The following is a 21720-nucleotide window of genomic DNA, read 5'->3' as shown; positions in this document are numbered from 1 at the left end:
CATCCATCCACATCCATCCACATCCATCCATCCATCCATCCACATCCATCCACCCATCCACATCCATCCATCCACATCCATCCATTCGCATCCATCCATCCATCCATCCATCCATCCACATCCATGCATCGATCCATCCATCCATCCATCGATCCATCCATCCACATCCATCCATCCATCCATCCATCCATCCATCCATCCATCCATGCATCCATCCACATCCATCCATCCACTTACTGTACTGTACTTTACTGTACTCTACTTTACTGTACTCTACTGTACTCTACTGTACTCTACTGTACCTTACTGTACTGTACTTTAATGTACTCTACTGTACCTTACTGTACTGTACTTTAATGTACTCTACTGTACCTTACTGTACTGTACTTTAATGTACTCTACTGTACCTTACTGTACTGTACTCTACTGTACCTTACTGTATTGTACTTTGTACATTAATGTACTTTAATGTACTCTACTGTACTCTACTTTACCTTACTGTCCTGTACTTTAATGTACTCTACTGTACCTTACTTTACCTTACTGTACTTTAATGTACTCTACTGTACTCTACTTTACCTTACTGTACTGTACTTTAATGTACTCTACTGTACTCTACTGTGCTCTACTTTACCTTACTGTACTTTGCTGTACTCTACTGTACTCTACTTTACCTTACTGTACTTTGCTGTACTCTACTGTACTCTACTTTACCTTACTGTACTTTGCTGTACACTACTGTACCTGACTGTACCGTATTGTACTGTACTGTACTTTGCTGTACTGTACTGTACTGTACTGTACCGTATTGCACTGTACTCTACTTTACCTTACTGTACTTTGCTTTACTCTACTGTACCTGACTGTACCGTATTGTACTGTACTGTACTTTGCTGTACTGTACTGTACTGTACTGTACTGTACCGTATTGCACTGTACTCTACTTTACCTTACTGTACTTTGCTTTACTCTACTGTACCTGACTGTACCGTATTGTACTGTACTTTGCTGTACTCTACTGTACCTTGCTGTACCGTATTGTACTGTACTTTGCTGTACTCTACTGTACCTTGCTGTACCGTATTGTACTGTACTATGCTGTACCTTGCTGTACTGTATCTTACTGTACTGTAATCTACTGTATCTTACTGTACCGTATTGTACTGTACTCTACTTTACCTTACCTTACTGTACTTTGCTTTACTCTACTGTACCTGACTGTACCGTATTGTACTGTACTTTGCTGTACTCTACTGTACCTTGCTGTACCGTATTGTACTGTACTTTGCTGTACTCTACTGTACCTTGCTGTACCGTATTGTACTGTACTATGCTGTACCTTGCTGTACTGTATCTTACTGTACTGTAATCTACTGTATCTTACTCTACTGTACCTGACTGTACCGTATTGTACTGTACTTTGCTGTACTCTACTGTACCTTGCTGTACCGTATTGTACTGTACTTTGCTGTACTCTACTGTACCTTGCTGTACCGTATTGTACTGTACTATGCTGTACCTTGCTGTACTGTATCTTACTGTACTGTAATCTACTGTATCTTACTGTACCTCTCTCTCTCTCTCTCTCTCTCTCTCTCTCTCTCTCTTTCTCTCTCTCTCTCTTCTCTCTCTCCTCTCTCTCTCTCTCTAACCCCCCCCTTCCCTCTTGAAACCCGATACTCTTGTGACCATGATGACAAACTCACTCTACAGAGGATTGCGCAATAGGTATTGCGAAATAAGCATACAAACACAAACTGTACGGTAAATATGCATTTTGAAAAGATGACACTAAGTGGATTACGTTCAGCATAGCATGCAGTATATATTTCTGTAATAATGGTGACTTCCAACACGACCGAATGTCGGGAACCGCCGAACAGAATCCGTCTTTGGCCGTTTTGAGTTGGTGTGGCTGAGATGATTTAGCTAGGGCACCCGAGCCGACAACCTTCGGGGTTGCCACAGCGGCCAAATCAAGTTGGGCTCCCATCGACTTTCTATACAGGAGGAAAATACCCCGAAAAAAATCTGCTTTAAGTAGGATGTGAGGGGTTTAACTAGGGGTTTGTCATGATTCTGAATCCATTGCATTGTTTTGCACAAAAAACTTTCCTTGGGCTAGAAATGGCCCCCAAAAACACCCACAACACTGAAAAGTGATGACTCATCACTTAACCATAGTTTTGTGGGGCCATTTCTATCCCAAGGAAAGTTTTTTGCCCTAGCTAAATCATTAGAGCAAGCCATGGGCTACATCTGTGCAAAATGTGGCGCTTTTAGACTGATTTGCACAAAATGAGCATTGTCTCCCCTTAAAGGGGAAGACCACCCATTTTCAATATTGAAATATGTCATTAATATACCTTAGAGGAGTTGTGTGGAAATAGAAAAAAAGTTCCCCCCCTTCTGTGTTGCCTAGAACTGGAGGATTGATTTTGGGGTTTCTATTGTAAAGTACAATGTGTGATGTCATCAAGTTGTACTTTACAATACAAACCCCAAAATCATTCCTCCAGTTCTAGGCAACACAGAAGGGGGGGAACTTTTTTTCTATTTCCACACAACTCCTCTAAGGTATATTAATGACACAGTTCAATATTGAAAATGGGTGGTCTTCCCCTTTAAGGCCTCGCACTATGATAGAATATTGCTGTTTTATCATAGCAGTGACACATTTAGGATGAGAGTGATTGTTCTTTCCACCCATGTGATTTTTCTCTCCAATTTTCAATTCCAGACACTATTCTGCTGATCACCGCTGACCATGAGTGGAGGCGTGAACATCAAGACAATGTCTCAGACCCAGACCAGCACAGGGGTCAGTTCAAGTCTACCACTGCCCCGAAGCATGATGCAACTCTCCAAGACGGACCCAAAGCAGAAACACAGCGGCCTCCCCAATCCCACGCCACAGTTTCAACATGGATCCAAATTGAGGCCTGCTTTTTCTTCATCATCTGTTTCGTCAGGTCCCAGCGAGCTCCTGAGAGGCACGGCATTGAAGAACCACCTGTTGCAACAGAGGGGAGGGCTCTGCACTTCCAGAACCCCAGCGACACTGGAGAGGGCTAACGGGACGTGCTCAGCGTACAGCAGCCCTCAGGTGCCCAAGAGGGAAGTCCCACGCTCCAAGGACACACTGGACCTCCGTGGCAACACGCAAACGGCCTTACGAGACCTCCAGGTGAGGAGAAACGGTAACAAGAACTGGACCTTTGGGAAATATCGTCAAAGGAGCGTGGACAACGCTGATGAGGAGGACGCCATCCACAGGCTGTCAGTTGATGCTCAGTTAAGCCATAACAGGGGCAAAGTCCCACACATTAAAAGCGGAAATGGCAATGTGATACCTGGGCTTCCTTCTGCTGGACTTGGAACTATGAACAAACAGACTGCAAATGTCTTCGACCAGGGATTGGGGACTTATAAAGCTCCTTATGTGAATGCACCACACAGAGGGGATGAGCCAGGCAGAGTGAACATGGCCACTGTTGCTCCATTCAGGTTCAGGTGAGGGCAGTGTTTCTCATTTTTAAGATGGAGCAGATAATGTGCTTCAGACATATTACATTTAGAATTTACATTTAGAATGCAGAACTTATTCAAGGCATCTTTTTGGTTTTAAAATATCAAATCTTTGCTAGATACTATGGTGCTCTGTTAATTTACCGTATTATTATTTGGGCTTAAGCCTAATTTATACTTTGTTGCTCACTGAACATATCTGCTTTTCATATAACAGATTTGCATGTTATTTTTGATTAGCAACACAATTCTGCTAAATTACTATTTGTTTGTATGAAGATGTGGTGTGTTTTTGTGTTTTCCATCGCAGGTTCCAAGTTCAGGACGACACCACCCCCGATGATCTGAGTGACTGTTCCTCTGACTCCATGGAAGTATGCTGCGAGGACCTGGGTGAGTGAGAACCTACTGTGTAATGTTAGAAGCATGCAAGTGGACACAGAAACTCAATAATTAAACAATGTTCACTTTAATATGTTCTGTTTATGCATCACAAAAAGGTTGCAGTTTACCATAAGAAATGTCACAGCTTGTCTCCGTGTGTGTACACATTTTTACAGTCTATGGGTTGGTTCCCTTGACACATCACGGTGACATCACAGGTGATATCACACCAGAATCCCTTTTATGCCCATATATGAAGATCCTGATGTCATCGATATATATCACTGGCCAGATGGCCAAGACATGGCCCATATCTGTGTGGCTGGTACAGATAGGGATCTCCATGTATGGGCATAACATATATTGTATGTTGTGATGTCATGGGAACCACTCTAACAGAATCCCTTTTATGCCCATATACAGTATAATTATGGATCTCCATGCATCGGCAAATTGGGCATAAATGGGATGTACTATACAGTATACAGTACATGGATCTCCATATATGGGTAACTGGCCAGATGGCCAAGAATTGGCGCGACCGCCCTGAGGTGTCTTACTAGTAGGCCTATGTCTAAATTATGCACTTGATAGATACCTTTATACTTGAACCCTAGTGTCCCTTCCCTACATTCTGTGAAAATAGGCAAACATTCGTCAAATATGTACAACTACAAGCTCAAAATGCGTTGTCACAAAGCAGTGTTCCCTGTGGAACACTGGAAAACAAATGATATGGTTTAACTGATTGAAAAGTTCTAATAATGTTTTATTCTGTGTGGCATTTTTTCTCCAAATGTTGGACATCAGATTTTTGAATGAAAATCCTAAACAGAGTTTGGTTTTTAGAGGTTATTTCATATCCTTTGTGTCACTGGAGCTTTAGTGTTGGGCTCCCTCTGGACTCCATTAGAGTGGGGCAGTAGTTCACACCGCGGTGCTGCTGCCAACTCCAAACAAAAGCGTCATTACACAACACCTGTTCAATACATCAGGACTTTCACCAGCAATTTCTCAAAGCTATATTCCACTGCTGCTGGAATATTTCTTTATGCACATGAGGGAGGTCACATCCTTTTGGCAGACAACACTGTTCTCAAGCCTCACAGCAGGGCTTGTTACATCGACAGAATACACTAGAAGGGTACAATACAGGTGATGAATTAAAAGAAAAGGCTGAATAAATGAGTGGATAAACATAACAAATGCAGATTCTTCTAGATACTTTTAAGCATTGAACATCCTACTGTATCACGCTCTGTGGCATGTATACAAATGCTGAGCAGAGCCTGTTTAAATCTATTTTAGATCAAGATGGCAAGAGAAAAATATCTAAGTGTCTGTGAAAGATTATCATTATATTATTTTCAATAGGAACAGTGTCATCTGCATTTTAGTCTGGACATTTCATATGGAAATTGTTGTTGTTGCGCACATTTGATGATTTATTTTAAATGATACTGCCAACAATTTACAATTTAGGCATTAGACGCTTAATCCAGAGTGATTTACAATAAGCAAAGATAGCACAAGGTAATACATCAAATCGTAGGTAAACCAAGAACCTATTATCTATTACCTATTATTAATACCCCTCCCCCCTAGCTATACACACTATAGGCCCACATTATTCTGAGAGAACACCTTTATCCTATGATAAGACATCTATAAGACACAGAATGACAATGCTCCCATTCACAGGGCACAAGGGGTCAGTGGTTTGATTAGTATGGTAAATCTACCATATTTTTTATCCAAATTGCTTTATGTTGTCCATTGCATTCACACTCCGTCTGTGTTTTCACCACTCAAGGCACCAACCTGCAGTTAGTGGTTCAGTGTCTAGTTCAATATCTCTAAGCCAGGAGGAGCCAGGGATCAAATCGGAAACCTTCCCGACTCCCAAGCGACTGTTCTACCTCCTCGGCCACTGCCGCAGTTGCTGTGAAAGAAGCTGCACTCTGCCATGAGGCATGCCCCCAATAATCTGTCTTTCTCTGTTTGTCTGTCTTGGTGTCAGGGCAGGCGATACGGTCTACATGAGTTTCCCAACAGGAAGTGACACATATGTCGGGAACATTGGAAATGCAGACTCACTAGAAGTTGTAGCTTGGTGACATAAACAAAAACTAAAAACAACAACTACAGTATACCATTTGTTTATTTATAACCGCAGAGCAATTGCCCCTCTAGGCAAAGGGATACATACTGTATCCTGCACACTCTTTATTATCTCCTGGGAGAGATGTGTGCTCTGCATTTGACCTATGCTATCTATTTAGGAGCAGTGAGCAGCGTACAGTGCTCAGGGATCAACTTCAATTATAATGCTAGCACCTTGGTCAAGGGCAGGAGCATGTACATTACCTACTGTAGCCAGTGATGGAAGAAATACCCATTTTCCTTTTTTTTACTTAAAGGAGGACTTCACCACTTTTCAACCAATCTTCATATAATAGGTCCTCACTAATGTTCATGATAAAATATCACACCTTTTTTCTACTCAGTCTGGGTCTCATAGGAGAGCTGTGGGTGGGTCAAATCCTTCCACCGGTGACATCATCAATGGGAAATGCAAGCTAATAGAAACTGCAGACTTTCTATTCCTGAAAAGTTGCAATGTTAAAGTGGAAGCCATTGCTCAAACGATGATGTCACCGGTGGAAGGATTTGACAGCTCTCCTATGAGACCCAGACTAGAGCTGAGAAATTCACCCCGAGCCCGACGGGACCCGACGGGTCGGCGCGGCGCGGGCTGGGCCGGGCTCAAATTTCCATGTATATGACGGGCTATGGGTCGGGTCGGGCTTTTATAATCCGGTAGGCAAGCGCAGCGCAGTATCATGATGTCTCTGTGACTGTGTAAACTGCGCGCTCACGACTCTATGGCTGCACCGCTGCGCTGTTGCGCAACTTGACAGTTGAGCGTGAGTGTGTGTGTGACTGTGCTGTGTGTGTGTGTGTGGCTGGCTGCTGTGGCGTGTGAATGCATGCGCTGCCAGCGCTGGTCGAGCAGAGCAGAGCGGAGGACATCGTTGAAACAGTCCACAGACACTTTTTGTATCCTAATAATCATAATAGACGTTGTGTGAACGTTGTAGCTATAATAGCCTGTGCGCCTGCTGCCTGATTTAGCGGCGGCTGTCAGCTGTGTTTTCCAGCAAGGCTTTTTGATTGATTGAAGAATTAGGCTCTGATGTTTATTTGTTCCATAATTAGCAAGGTACTTGCTGCTACAATGTCTTATATATAGGTCTATATAAAGACAGTTGGAAAAGGACTCTGTTCTTAACAAATCACCATATGAGAAAAAAGGCTGCTGCAGCAATTAAGCTTGTTTATAATGTCGGGCTGCGGGCTGTGTCGGTCTCCAATTGTCAATTATGTATCGGGCTTTGGGCCGAGCTCGGGCTGCCGTTCTGTGGGGTGGGTTGGGCCGGGCTCACTTTTTTTAGGCCCGATCTAAGCTCTAACCCAGACTGAGTAGAAAAAAAATGTGCTATTTTATTATGAACATTAGGACCTGTTATATGAAGACAGGTTGAAAAGTGGTGAAGTCCTCCTTTAAGTAAAAGTATCAATACCAGATTGTAGAAATACTGTTGAAAGTCTGTGTGTTCAAAATGTACTTGAATAAAAGGACAACAAAACTGCCATCAAAAGTTTGTACTTAAAGCACCAAAAGTAAAAGTATTCCATATCTCCCAGTTATCAAAATGTATAAAATATCTGCTAATAGCTAGTATAGAGGCCTGAAGTGGCTTATGTATGTTTTCTAATAATTATTAAGTGTGCCTGCCATGCAATGCAATGGCAAAACACTTATTGTAATCCGCCATACTTAATAAAAATAATAATAATAATAATGACGATCCCACAAATATCGGCACGTAATAACTGCCGCACAATTTACGCCACCCCCGCAATATATACATCAAAACGTGCGGCTCTGCCGGGAATGGGGTGCTATTACTTTTCTTTCCGATCCGCGTTACCATGGCGACGTAATTCGCAAAAAACAACGCCCAAAAACCCCATTGACTATGAATGGGGGACTCCGAAAAAGAAAAACAGAAACTTTGGCGTCACATTACTCTGGCATACTTTTGCCTAGCAACATGATTTAAACTTTAAAACGCTCACACGACTTTGGACTTTCCGGCCAATAGGGACGAGATGTAATTGATTAAGCCCCGCCCCTCTGTATTCCTATTGGCTGGGCTTTAAACAGCCATAACTCCAGTTCACAGCATGGTACCGTCTTGAAACTTGGTGTCTGGACTTAAACGGCCAATAGGGACTTATTGCTTAAGCCCCGCCCCTCTTAAGCCCCGCCTCTATCTTCCTATTGGCTGAGCTTTAAACAGCTGTAACTCCAGTTTGCAGCATGGTACCGTCTCGAAACTTGCCGTGAGAACTTAGATGGCCAATAGGGACGAGCTGTAATGATAAGCCTCTCTGTCTTCCTATTGGTTGAGCTTTAAACCGCCATAACTCCAGTTTGCAGCATGATACTGGTCTCAAACTAGGTGGGTGGTCCAACAGACCTAAAGGCTAACCTCTAATGCTAACCGCTACTCCCGCTAATGCTAATGATAAAAATGCTAATGCTAACGCTTAAATGCTAATGTTAAACTAGAAAAGAAAATGTCTAAGACATTTTAAGTGTGCCTGCAGCTCGCTAAGTGTGTGCAACCTTGTATAGCAGTTGGTGTTAGCATTAGCATTTTTGCATTAACTCACTTAGCGCCGAGCGACTTTCGGGGCGACTAACTAATGATGGCGTTTAGTGCCGAGCGACTCGGAGCGACTTTTATATAAAAGCATTGTTTAAGCTTTTAATTTGGGTTGATAGACGGAGCGGAACGGTTAGCTTACCTTCGACTAGCATACAGATGAAAACCGTGAAAAAAAAGGATACGATTATGACGTCACCTTTAAGCCATAGCTTCCTGTTTACGTAGGCCTCTGTTAGCCGCTAGGCTCAATGCAAACCATCCGACCCTCACGTAGCTTCACTAGGTCGGATTTTGATTCGGAAACTTTCTGTGTGGCATCTATATACGTTCCGATGCCCATACCAATGGTGGTTTGAGACGATCAAGCACGAATTGAGCAGTATTGAGCTCAAATGGCGGCCCGCCGCCTGTCCATTGAATGTCAATGGAGAGCATGTCATTGTACCATCCTGTTATGTCCTGAACCTCGTTTTTTATTCTGACTTAACATGGGACCATGGAAAGTCTATGGGCTATGGCTCACTCTAGTGGTCATCTTGTGGCATTCGCAGGCACGTGTACCTGGTTATGTAATGTGATTTTGGGGATTCAATATAGCTATTTCCTGGCGTTATAAGCGCAGATTCATATTGAAATCTGGCTCGCTCGGCGCTAAGTGAGTTAATATTAAAACCATTATTAGAATTTTTAACATTAGCATTTTTATCATTAGCTAGGGTCCCCCATTCAAAGTCAATGGGGTTTTTGGGCGTTATTTTTTGCGAATTACGTCGCCATGGTAACGCGGATCGGAAAGAAAAGTAATAGCACCCCATTCCCGACAGAGCCGCACGTTTTGATGTATATATTGCGGGGGTGGCGTAAATTGTGCGGCAGTTATTACGTGCCGAAATTTGTGGGATCGTCATTATTATTATTTTTATTAAGTATGGCGGATTAGTGTTTTGCCATTGCATGGCAGGCACACTTAAAAATGATAATGCTAATGCTACAAATGCTAATGCATACACTTAGAGAGCTGCAGGCACACTTAAAATTTCGTAGGAATTTTCTTTTCTAGTCTAAATCTATTAACAAGAAACTATACTGGCCACTCCCAAAACATTAGTTATATATTTTAGGGGGCTTTCCGGGCTTTATTTATAGTTTTCAGTAGAGACGGACAGGGAGATGGGGAGAGACATGCAGCAAAGATCGTTGGGAACCGGACTCAAACTCAAACCCGCGATGCACTGTCAGGCTACATTGGAGCCTAGGTGCACGGACCGCTACAGCAGCCGCAGGCCACATAGTTGCATTTGTGTTCATGCAGCAACACCTTCACATCATACATGTCTGTGACTAGCTTGTTCTGGTCCTTAACCTGGCAGGATACAGTATTTATCTCTTTGCTTAGAGGGGCAATTGCTCTTCGGTTTTAATAAATTAACAAATGCTATACTGTAATTGTCGTTGAGGTTCTTGGTCTACTGCCAGCATGATGCTGTTTAATTTGGCCTAGTAGTTTGTGAGATGAGATTAGCTGCGGACAGACAGACAGACAGACAGACAGACAGACATACAGACACACGCAAGGATGAATGCAAACTCTCTGCCTTCCGGAGATTAATATGGGAGATCTGGTGAATGAGAAGGCTATTGCATATGATTCACATGATTTTATGTATATATATTTTTTTTATACACCTATGGCAGAGTATACTGTATACACAGTACACATATTTGCATCTTTAGTGTGCGTTTGTGATGCCATTTCTATCATCTGTTTCTTAGAACACAAAATGATTTATATGTCAACATTTTTTGTATTATGATGGATTGCATACACACATGCAGAACTCCTTTGAAATGTCAATGAACTGAACTTGATGGACTTACCACATCGGAGTCATGCCCTTATTCTTTGCATTGTTTACATTACTAGCCCTTACCCGTTCAAAGATACTGTATGAGCTCTGACATGATGTGCAGTGTGTGGGTTATGGGGTGCACTGTGCACACAGTATATGAGGGATGGAAAGTAACTTTAACTGGTGCTTACATGATAATATGTAGGAGCATCAATGTAAGAAATACCCGTTTCGTTTAATGGCTATAGAGATACTGTGTACCGATCTGCATGATTTTTGGACAACATCTGTAACAGGGCCATGACACTCCCCCCCAGCCCCCCGCCTGCGCGCGCGCACACACACACACACACACACACACACACACACACACACACACACACACACACACACACACACACACACACACAGCTGGTTAAACATGTTGCCTCATGCTAGATGCAGAATAGATAAGCCTCATGCTAGATGCAGAATAGATAGTAGATACACCATAAAAATGCTAATATACAGCATACGATTTGTGAAAGTGACAAATGGGCTTGCCGCTTCACAGTTATGTTAGGTGTGTTCATATGCTAATGGTGATGCGATTTCAGATCAATTGCTCCAGCCACTGAGGAGAAACGCTGTGACAGACACTCAGACAGACATACAGACAGACAGACAGACAGACAGACAGACAGACAGACAGACAGACAGACAGACAGACAGACAGACAGACAGACAGACAGACAGACATTTGGAAAATTATATGTTTGATGATAGAAGATGTGTCAAATGCATTAGGTTTATACAGTAAAATCCTGCAGCTTACCATGGCACCCTAATAGTCGGGCAGGCCAATATTTAATTAGGCTATATTTAAATGAGGCAGTGCATTCAATACAAACTCTGTATCTCAGCCAATTAACCCATACTGTTAACCTATATTTTGTTGACCGAATACCTTCGCCTGCTCCTTTGTGATGCGTTGCCTATTATGACATGCCCAGAATAGGGATGCTAGGGTTCATGTGGTTAAATTGGCTCCTTCATCGCAATACTATACGGTAGATGCTTTGACCTCTATATATGCTGAACAGCATACATCTTTTTGAATTCATAAACAAGGTTATTAGAATCAGAATCAATATAGATCTGCTTGCTCTTAACTTTCAATAACCGTATTTTTATTTAATGTGTGTGAAGAGTAGTTTTTCACATCCCACAGTTCGAACACTTTTCTTTCTGTTCAGTTTTCTTTTTCTTTTTTTCTTTATTTACACGGGCAAGGTATGCTCTATGGGTAAACACAAGTGCAAACATAAATAAAAATAAAAGTAAAAAGAAGAAAGTAATGTACATTATAAGATATTCCTGAGGGATATATCTTGACATTCTGAAAGCTTGAGTCGATGATGAGATACAGGATAGGTGGGCACCAGTGGTGCAGTGGTGATTAAATGTTTGGGGGGTCGCGAACGCCGCTCAACACCTACTATACAGGTCTATTGCTATACATATAGGCTCGTTTCTTTGTTAAAACAGTTGTTGAGGGGTGAACTTGGGGGGGTGCGAGACCCCAGTCCAGAAAAGATATGGGTCGTCGGGGGCGCGCGACCCAAGACCACGGCAACACTGGTGGGCACTAGGGACATCTGGGCACCTCAATGTAAAATTGGCTATGTTAAAAAATGTAATATTTGAAAAATGGTTGGTACTTCATTATCAGACTTAATTTTATGCTTCAAATTCTTGTTCATGCTCCAAAATGAGTGGATATACAGGTTTTGTAGCATTTGTAGATGCATGTGTGTGCTGTATTTATTTTTTCAGGACCACCAACGGCCAGAAAAAGAGAAACAACCTCGTAAAACTGCGCAGGGCTGCGATAGATAACCTCTAAGTGGGTTCTTAATTATCTTAATGACTGCAAGGGGCTCGCTTGAGCCACCCACTATACTCCTCTGGGAGAGCCGTGCGTGGCGACTGAGTGGTCATCAGATCAGGGTGGACAGATGCTGGACAGAGACATTGAGTGGTTTGATTTGAGGATCAGTTTTCACCTCGGCCTCAAAGGACAGACATGAGAGATGAGGAGAGAAAAAATAACTTTCCTCTGTGGCCATAAACCATTTGAGATGTGTCACTGCATCTGGCTTCAACTACAACTGAGTCGTATAGTGAAATGTCTGCCATTAGCAATGAAATAATGGCCGGTTCCATGAGAACATCTGCACAAACAAAAGGTCTGGGGAAAAGACGGTAATAATCAGTGGTGGAATATCTTACTTTGGAAAGACTAATATTTCTCTCTCGGTCGTCCTCAGACGAGCTTCTATCGGAGTCTCCAATCCTTCCGGTTCTCCATACACCCGGCCAGCTCCGAAGAGCTTTCAGCTCCCGCATCCTTATTCAGGACGTCCACATACGTTAACGCGGAACGTCCTCGCGATCGATGCCCGCGCGTTGGTTCCCACATGATATTTCAGTCAAAGATTCTGTATATGGATATTATGCGTTAAACATTCTCCATGCATTATGACGCAGTCAGTCGTTTTGTTGGATATAACCAACCATTTCTACATGTATGTTAGAATGCATTAAAACATACAAAAATGTATGTAAACCCTAACCCTATTTGCCAAAGTTAAAGTGGAACATTATTATGCGAACCATTAACAGTTGAGTCTTATCTGTTTCATACCAGTATGCTTACAGCATGTACAGTAGGATGACTAAGTGACAAATCAAATCTTCAATCTTGAATCTTGGTCGGCATTATGAACACTGCTCCTACAGATTTTGGCCTAAAATCACGCATATTGGATGGCAAATCACAACCTCCGCCCCTCATTTCTCACATGCCCCTCTTCTAACGCCACCATCAGGCCGATTTTTGCAAAACACATTTTTGAACACTGCTCCTACAGATTTTGCCCTAAAATCACGCAAAGCGTTACACAGTATCTCTAAAGTTATGTCATCAACATGGATTTCCCATATTCCCTCCTGATTGGCTACGATTGCCTTCTAAAGTTTGTGTATGCGACGTGACGGACGCTTATCTCCCGATAAGGGAGTCTTAAGCCGCTATCAGAGTCGGGTCCGCGTCAGTGCGGTGTAGTCTTTTTGAGTCATAAAACTACAACGTTAATGCTCAAAAAGACTACACCGCACTACACCACCGCGGACCTGACTCTGTTCGAGGCTTTACTGGTTAAGTATACCGTAAGACGTAAGTCATAGTTTAAGGTCTAAATAGGCCAGCCACTTGTATGGTCCTTTTAATATAAAGCACCGTTCCAACATTGGCACAAGACAATGACCTAATCACCTTGGCTCAGTTGTCTGACAATGACATCTAAACAGGAACAAGATGCACTTGCCTTTCATTTCCTACAGCTCTCCGGAACGTTTAATTTCATTGGGAATAAACAAAAACAGAGAAGACAAAATACATTCAGTCTATTATAATGTCCTGGATCCTCCGGCTATTCGCCTTCCATCCAGCACCAGGATTTCATTAGATCTGAAGACCTTTTAGAAGCTTTATACACTATTAATGGCTACTCTACACATCTTTGACACCGGCTACAGTATGAACACATGCACGTGTCCTTATGCTGTGACCAACGATGTGGCCATTGTGCGCACGTGTATACACACGCACACGCATGTTTTTATTGCTTTTTTTAATTCTCATTTTAAGGGCGAGAGAACATTTTGGAAGTGTTTGTGGTGCTCTTTTATTCATTGCATCATCATCATAATCACAGTTCCAGCATTGCAGTTGAGCAAGCCCATAATGATTGCACACATTGTCCAGGGAAATTTACAAGACACAGCTGTGTAACTGGCTGTCCGTCATCACCCTTCCTCTACACACACACACACACACACACACACACACACACACACACACACACACACACACACACACACACACACACACACACGTGCATGTGCAAGAATATAGACACACACACACAAAGTCATAAACACACAGAATAAACATAGTCAGTTGGATGGCCAGTCAGAGAGTGAGAATCAGACCCAGATGTGAATGAAACCAAAGGCAGGATAGTCCTCCACCCTTCTTCTCTCCTGAGGAAGGGTGGCCCACATCTCATTCACTAGCACAAGGCTTGGATGCGATGTAGTGCTGTAAGGACATGGATCTGCCTCATGGGCACAATGACTGATGAAGCCAGGCACTTCTGATATGAACCAGATTTCTGGGGGCTGAAAAATAAGAACTCCTGGAGATATTCCTTTCCCCTCTATCTGACTCAGCCTGTTTGCATGATTACAGAGATGTTTGCGTACAATCATGTTGCATTTCTTCCCTTGAATTGATTGTTCCTCTAGTTTCCTACAGTTACAGTATTTATTGTATAGGCTTTTAGGTGACTCGCTTGCCCAATGCCCACAGCAACATACAAAAACTGCAACAATTGGACAAACTTGAATTGTTGTCAATACTGCCAGTGCTATTACAATAAACAAGGTTAAGAGCTATGAAGATGGGCTATAGGATTTCTTTCTTTAACTCCTATAATAATCCTCCCTTATCACAAGGTCTCATGCTCCTCTGCTGACACCATCGATGGTGACCTGACTCCCATAATCCTCTGACTAAATGACTTTCTGCAGAAATAGCCTTGAAACATGGCGATCGTATGAATCTCACGACCGTCGTCATGGATGAGGATTGATCTGGTTTGGAGCAGATGAGCCAAATTGCCGTGTACGTCCGCACAAACATTCAGATCTTAAAAATAATGTGCTAAATGAAGGCTCACACATGTCTAAATAAGTTACATCCAACTAGAATTACCTGTATCCTCCGTATTCTTTAATAATTAGCATTTTAATCCGATCGTTTCCTAGTTTTCCCCATGTGCATGTTACAACCGATAGATGGGGTGATGAGCATGGAGAAAACCAGGAGATACAAAGAAAAACTGAAAACGATCGGATTAAAATAAATAAAGAATAAAGAATAAGGAGGATAAGAGTAATTCTAGTTGGACGTACCGTATTTATTTAGACATGTGTGAGACTTCATTAAGCACTTCATTTTTGAAATCTGAATGTTTGTGTGGACGTAATTTGGCTCATCTGCTCCAAACCAGGTCAGTCCTCATCCATGACGGTTGTGAGATACGACCGTCATGTTTCAGGGCTACTGCAGAAAGTCATTTAAGCCCCTTTTCGACTGCAGCTTTAGCACCACACCACACCACACTACACCACACCACACCACACCACACCGCACCACATAAAAATATCTACATTTTCCATTACACAAAAGTACCCCTATCGGTAAGAAACAAATTGACCATTTTAACTGTGATTATAATAAATATAAATTTCTAATACAACTATCCTAAATTATAATACACTATAATGGAGTATAACTGTGATTATAATACACTATAAAGTATTTATGTATTACTATGATAATTATAATACACTATAATAGATTATAATAGTGGTTATAACACAATAGAATCTATTATCATGTATTATAACTATATCCTGGTGGTCTAAATACAAAGTCAGTGAGTGATCAGTCATTATGAAGTGTTTAGCCCTGTTTGGCCTAGCTCAGACCTACTCTAGATTGGATACTTTTTAGTACCACGTTTAGTACCACTTTCACACCATTCTACCCAGGTCCTTGTAGTGGAAAACCTGGCACAAGTGGGCGGTGTGGTATGGTGTGGAGTGGTGTGGTGTTGGGCCTGTGGAAAAGGGGCTTTAGTCAGAGGATTATGGTAGTCAGGTCACCATCAATGGTGTCAGCAGAGGAGCATGAGACCTTGTGATAAGGGAGGATAAGCTGTGGCTTTGTTTCTGGCTTTTCATACATCAAACACCTTCAATGCTCCCCAAGCCAACCCAGGTGCCTTGAGACCCATATGAGACTGTTAAGAGTTGCTATTCGTCACTTTAAAGTTGTCATGTGTACAATTGTAACCACATGGGCATTTGTATACAGAGTTACAAATGTATAAATTAACACATGCTGATCTTGCTCGCTCACGTTGTCCTGGCAATTTAAAGTCTATTAGTTCAGTCAGATAGCTCACAAATAGATTGAGACCAATAAGTGTGAATATTATATTTGATCTTGGCGTTCAGGCTCTGCTATACATTACTCCCTGCTCAGCACATTAGCAGCCAACCATTTAAGAGCAGGGAGATATACTGTACATCTATAACAAACCCCCCGGGGAAAACAGAACCCTTAGGGACAGCAGAGAGCTGAAAACACAAAGAAAGAAATAGACAAGGAGAATATAAAATTTGCAAATATATTCATTCAATTCTGTACTGCAGTCTGTTTGTGGACTAGTGTAACAGATGTCATGCAGGTGATGAGATAGAGTGGTTTCCAAGGAGCCCAGCTCCAAAGCATCATAGAGTACTCCTGAGAGATGTGTGTGCGTATGTGCGTGTGTGTGTGTGTGTGTGTGTGTGTGTGTGTGTGTGTGTGTGTGTGTGTGTGTGTGTGTGTGTGTGTGTGTGTGTGTGTGTGTGTGTGTGTGTGTGTGTGTGTGTGTGTGTGTTTGTGCGTGCATGGGTGCGCGCGTGTATGTGTACTTGTGTGTATCACAACATATTATGCTCTCAGGGCGTGTCTAAAAAAGCACATACCTTTCATTGGCAGAAAGCAATAACATTGCATATTTCAGTGTGATATTGTCTTTGTGCTCGTGTGCCTGTGTGCCTCTTCAGCCTCTATGTGCTGTAGATATAATTATTCTGAGGCATGGTTTTGGGTGTGTCGCCTTTAACACTGGAACATCGTCTCTTGTCTGCCCTACTGAAGTCACCCATTTGGCTGACACACTTTTAGTGCTGAGGTTTTTGTCTCCATGAGCTATTTAATGCTGTAAAATATTTTCCAGGTGAAGTTAGTGTAATATAACCATACGATCCTCCGCCTTTCACATCAGTGCAATGGGATAAAATAGATTATCAACACTGTTGCGATATTATGAAAAGGACTGGGTCAAATCAGGCTACTGCAGTGCTGATTGTGATTGTAGTCACAATTCAGAGAGCTACATCTGGAATTGTCGGTTATGAGCAAGCTCATATGAGTTGTTACTTTCTGTGAGATTAACCACTTTCACCCTGGCACCCAATTTTACATTTTGTTTGAGAATAGCAGATCTACAAGCTCACAACGTGTTGCATTGAGACACGTTGTGAGCATGCACAGTAGATAATCTGTTTTCCAAATAGCCTAGATACGGTTTAACCATTAAGTATTAGTCAAGCTTAAGTGGTTAATACCGTAATCAGTCATGTGCATGGAGCATAATTCCAACAATACAAATGTGCTCACACTGCTCACAACATTTCAGTACCACTAACATCATATCATGCATCATATTGAATGTAATGAACATGCATGGGGAAGGGGAGAGGGAGGGGTTGAGGGGTGTGTGGGGAGACGGAGAACAAAGGAATCAGGGGTGACCGTGTGGAAACGTGATGTGTGAGAAAGGTGAACGCTTTCCCGGGCTTTAAGCGGTGCACATTTACTATTTGTCATCGCGGGATTCGCGCCCTTGCAATTCACACGGTCTGCAGAGACACTGCGAAGCATCTTTAAATGCAAGGAGAAGGAGGGAGGGAGGGAGGGAGGGCGGGTTTGGTGGGAGGAGGGATGGAGCGCAGGAGGGAGGTAGGAGATAGAGGGAGAAGCAGCAGAAAGCTAGCAGGGAGAGAGGGAGGAGAAGGAGGGATTGTTGCGTGTGCCGCTGCTGTCATTTCTGCTGCTGCGTGGTTCAGCGGCTAGGAGGAGGAGGAGGAGGAGGAGGAGGAGGAGGAGGAGAGGGTGTGCTGCTTTGAGGGAGGAGTGTGGAAAAAACGGAGGAAGGGAGACACGATAGGACAGGGGAAGGGAAGGAGAGAAAGGGAGCGCCGGGGCAGCACCGCAACAGCTGCAGCTGCAGCAGCCTGTCAGGAGGGAGCAGGGGGAGCGAGAAAGAAGGAATCTGTCTGCAGGATTGCTATTGTTGCATTATCTATTTTTCTATTTCATTTTTTCATTCTATTGACAAGGAACAAAAGGGGGGGGTTTGCGTGAGGAATCCTCCCCCCCCCCCCCCCCCACCCTCCTGTTGATGCTTTTTCTAAATGGTGTCATGCAGGAGGCATGCTTGTTGGGAGTAGCGTGAAAGGCAGAGAGGGAGATCTGAAGATGGAACGAACCGACAGCACGAAATCGTACAGCCAAGCCGACGGGAAAGGGGTTGGCGTGGCGGCCAAGAGGGTCAAGCCCCCGGCACCCCAGAGCGCACAGCGTGGAGAGCTGAGGGTCTACCGGGCAGGTAGCTCCGAGGGCCGGCTGCCGATACCCGCCAACCTCCGCAAGCAGAGGTCTATGACCAACCTGGCCGTCCTCACCGATGCCGAGAAGAAGATGCACCTCTACGAACCCAAGTGGTGTGATGATATGGCCAAGCCTGGAGTGGGGCAACCAAAGGCGGGCAAGCCCAAGACGGCTGGAGGAGGAGGAGGAGGCGCCCCACTCTCTCGCAACCTCTCCAAGTCGGAACATTCTCTGTTCCAGGGCAAACCCAAGCCCTTCAGTCCGCTGGCCGCCCCCTCTGCCCTGAACAAGCAGAGCCGCATCCCTCGGGGGCCCTACGCTGAGGTGAAGCCGCTGAGCAAGGCACCTGAGGACGGGAAGTCGGACGACGAGATCCTCTCCAGCAAGGCCAAGGCCGGCGCTAAGAAGCAGGCCGCTGGAGCCGGAGGGGAGTCGGGGTCCACGAGCCAGGGGGAGGGTTTCCTGAAGGTGGACCCAGAGCTGGTGGTCACAGTGCTGGGAGACTTGGAACAGCTGCTCTTCAGCCAGATGCTGGGTGAGTACAGCAGAGCAGAGCCTGTATGCAGAACCTCTACCAGCCTCTAACCCAAAGCCAATCGCCTTGCGCCTGGCCGTCATGTGCTACAGTTGAACGCCATCTTTCTACGCTTTTTAAAGTCAGCGTCAACCCCCCGTCCCGTCCCCATCCCCATCCCCTTACTATTTCCACCACTAACACCTGCCTGCTGCTGCAGCCCCTCAGGTTTCCCTGAATGGAGATCAGGTGGTTTGCCTGTATGAATTTCCCATCACTCCTCTTCTGCCTGCAAAGCATGTTCTTAAAAATTAAAAGCTTATTTCTTTTTTAATGTTGTCCCTTAATGATTCCTTGAATGCTGATCAGCATTTCCACATGTTTCCGCAGTGTGGTTTGTTTAATCCCAGACATATTTGAATCATTTACATCAACAAGGATGATCGTTGCTCATAGCTTTCTTTTGCTAAGGTGTGTGTGGCATGATGGCATCAAGTGTGTGTGCTTGCTTCCCACAACAGCGCTGCTGTTCGATTTCATGTAGGGAAACAAAAGGAAACCCTGAGGGTTGTTACTTGCACACTGATCTTCTTTCTGAACAGTGCCATTTCTGCCATTTGCTGTAGCGAGTGGCCGTGACCTCGATGGTACACGCAGAGATATCCGTGCACGGTTCCAAAAAACTGGAGGCCGGAAATTAAGCCAAGGCATATGGAATTTAATTTAGGCACATGTCAGACGCATATTTAGCCTCCTCCCAGCCCCATTCATCCGTAGCCATTGACAGATGGTGTCCACACGATCAGCAATAGGAGAGAAAAATAGCCAAGAAAACGGATTTCTGTCAGAAGTGTATTTAATAGGGGTGTAACGATACATTTTAATAGCGATTCGATACATATCACGATACATGGTTGACGATACGATACATGGACGATATTGGTTCATTCATGGCGGTACGATACGATTTGATTCAATGATTTAAAATCGATATAGTAACTATTTAGCAAAGAACTTAAATCTGTGTGAAAGGTGTGGATAGTGCAGGTTTTTAAGGGAAACATGTATTATTATGGATATTAATAAGTAAACACAGTGATTATCTGCCAAATACATGGACAGACAAACCCGCACCTTGACATGAACTCAGAGATTACACACATTTATCGATAAACCATTGTAGCTATATGGAAAGGAAAAGTAATTAAACACCTCCTTTAAATGTTTTCTTCTTAAAAATGCTAAATACAATGCACAAGTAGGTAGTATCGATACAATCGATTCTTTGCACTGCCGATTCGATACGATACAAAATAAAATGATACGATTCGATTTGAGCTGTTTTCATTTCGATATACTTCGATTTTTTAAGTTAAAAACGATATTTCGATATAGTTACTATATCGTTACACCCCTAGTATTTAACCTCATGAATCCTTGTGTCCCTATTCTGTGGGGGGTCTACAAGCTCACAGTACATTGTGTTGCGATGCGTTGTGAGCTTATGTACAGTAGATTGACTGTTTTCAGTGAAGTGATTTGTTGAGGAGGAGAAAAGACAATAAGACTATAGGGTTATATAAGGGTACGCTGTAAAATCCTCAGTGTTAATTAATTTAACTCTGAAGGTGTACTTGCCCCATGGTTACATGTGCACACTCTCTGAGCTATGAATGGATAAATTAACACAGAGGACTTTGTGTAGTTTATCAATGACTGAAATAAGTGATATGACTAATCATGGCGGTGATGTGATGATAATGATGAAGACACTGACAATGATGGTTCAATAACACACAAATAGCTTACTGTCTGTTACAATGTGGTCATTATCACACCTGACATTCCATTATTTTTTTATTTGTTTGGACTAGGGCAGATAAATCAAATGACTTGCACACATGTCACAAGTTATTGCAATTGCATTTGTTCCCAAGTATTGGCTGCATTTCACTGGCCAATTGAAACCAAATTTCTTCACAGGAAGCTTGTTTCGTGGTCATTTTCTCCCTACAGAATACTGAAAAGAAGTGATATATTTCTAGTAAACCATAAAGACACTAGTGTTATATAGTGTGACTGAGAGTGGGATGGGAGAGGCTAAACTAGCTTATTGTATACATACTGTTTTATGCTAAAAAGATAAAGTCAGACAACAATACTCTTACTCTTGTCTCCACAGCTTGAAACAAGGCAGTCCAATCTCAGGCTCTGGGCCTTTTTGAAGCTTGTAAGCACCCCATTGTGAGCTTGTAGATCTACTATTTCTGTATCAAGTATACAGAGTATAAATTAATAAAGTATCAAATGAAGTCTGAGATGTGTAATTTGCTTAAGGCAGATGCTCTGTTCCTTAATACTGTCAGCAAC

The 21720-nt window shown here is 43.1% G+C and overlaps 1 protein-coding gene across 5 annotated transcripts in view; it reads left to right on the top strand.

Annotated features, from left to right (window-relative positions):
• Positions 1-21720, top strand: part of nav1b (neuron navigator 1b) — a 97604-nt gene that overhangs the window by 8147 nt on the left and 67737 nt on the right. For 2 of the 5 annotated variants that reach the window (XM_080727440.1, XM_080727439.1), the window contains exons 1-3: positions 1660-3513; positions 3839-3921; positions 18655-19371. In XM_080727440.1, the coding sequence (XP_080583566.1) occupies positions 2768-3513; positions 3839-3921; positions 18655-19371 (1546 nt within the window). In that variant the 5' untranslated portion in view covers positions 1660-2767. Of the gene's footprint in view, positions 1-1659; positions 3514-3838; positions 3922-18654; positions 19372-21720 lie in introns of those variants that run through there. The other 3 variants (XM_080727442.1, XM_080727441.1, XM_080727438.1) reach the window with 2 other exon arrangements.

This window comes from Nannobrachium achirus, assembly GCF_963921795.1.
Source record: "Nannobrachium achirus genome assembly, chromosome: 6".
NCBI lineage: Eukaryota > Metazoa > Chordata > Actinopteri > Myctophiformes > Myctophidae > Nannobrachium > Nannobrachium achirus.
Note: the sequence above shows the minus strand (reverse complement) of the source record. Positions and strands in the feature narration are given on the sequence as shown.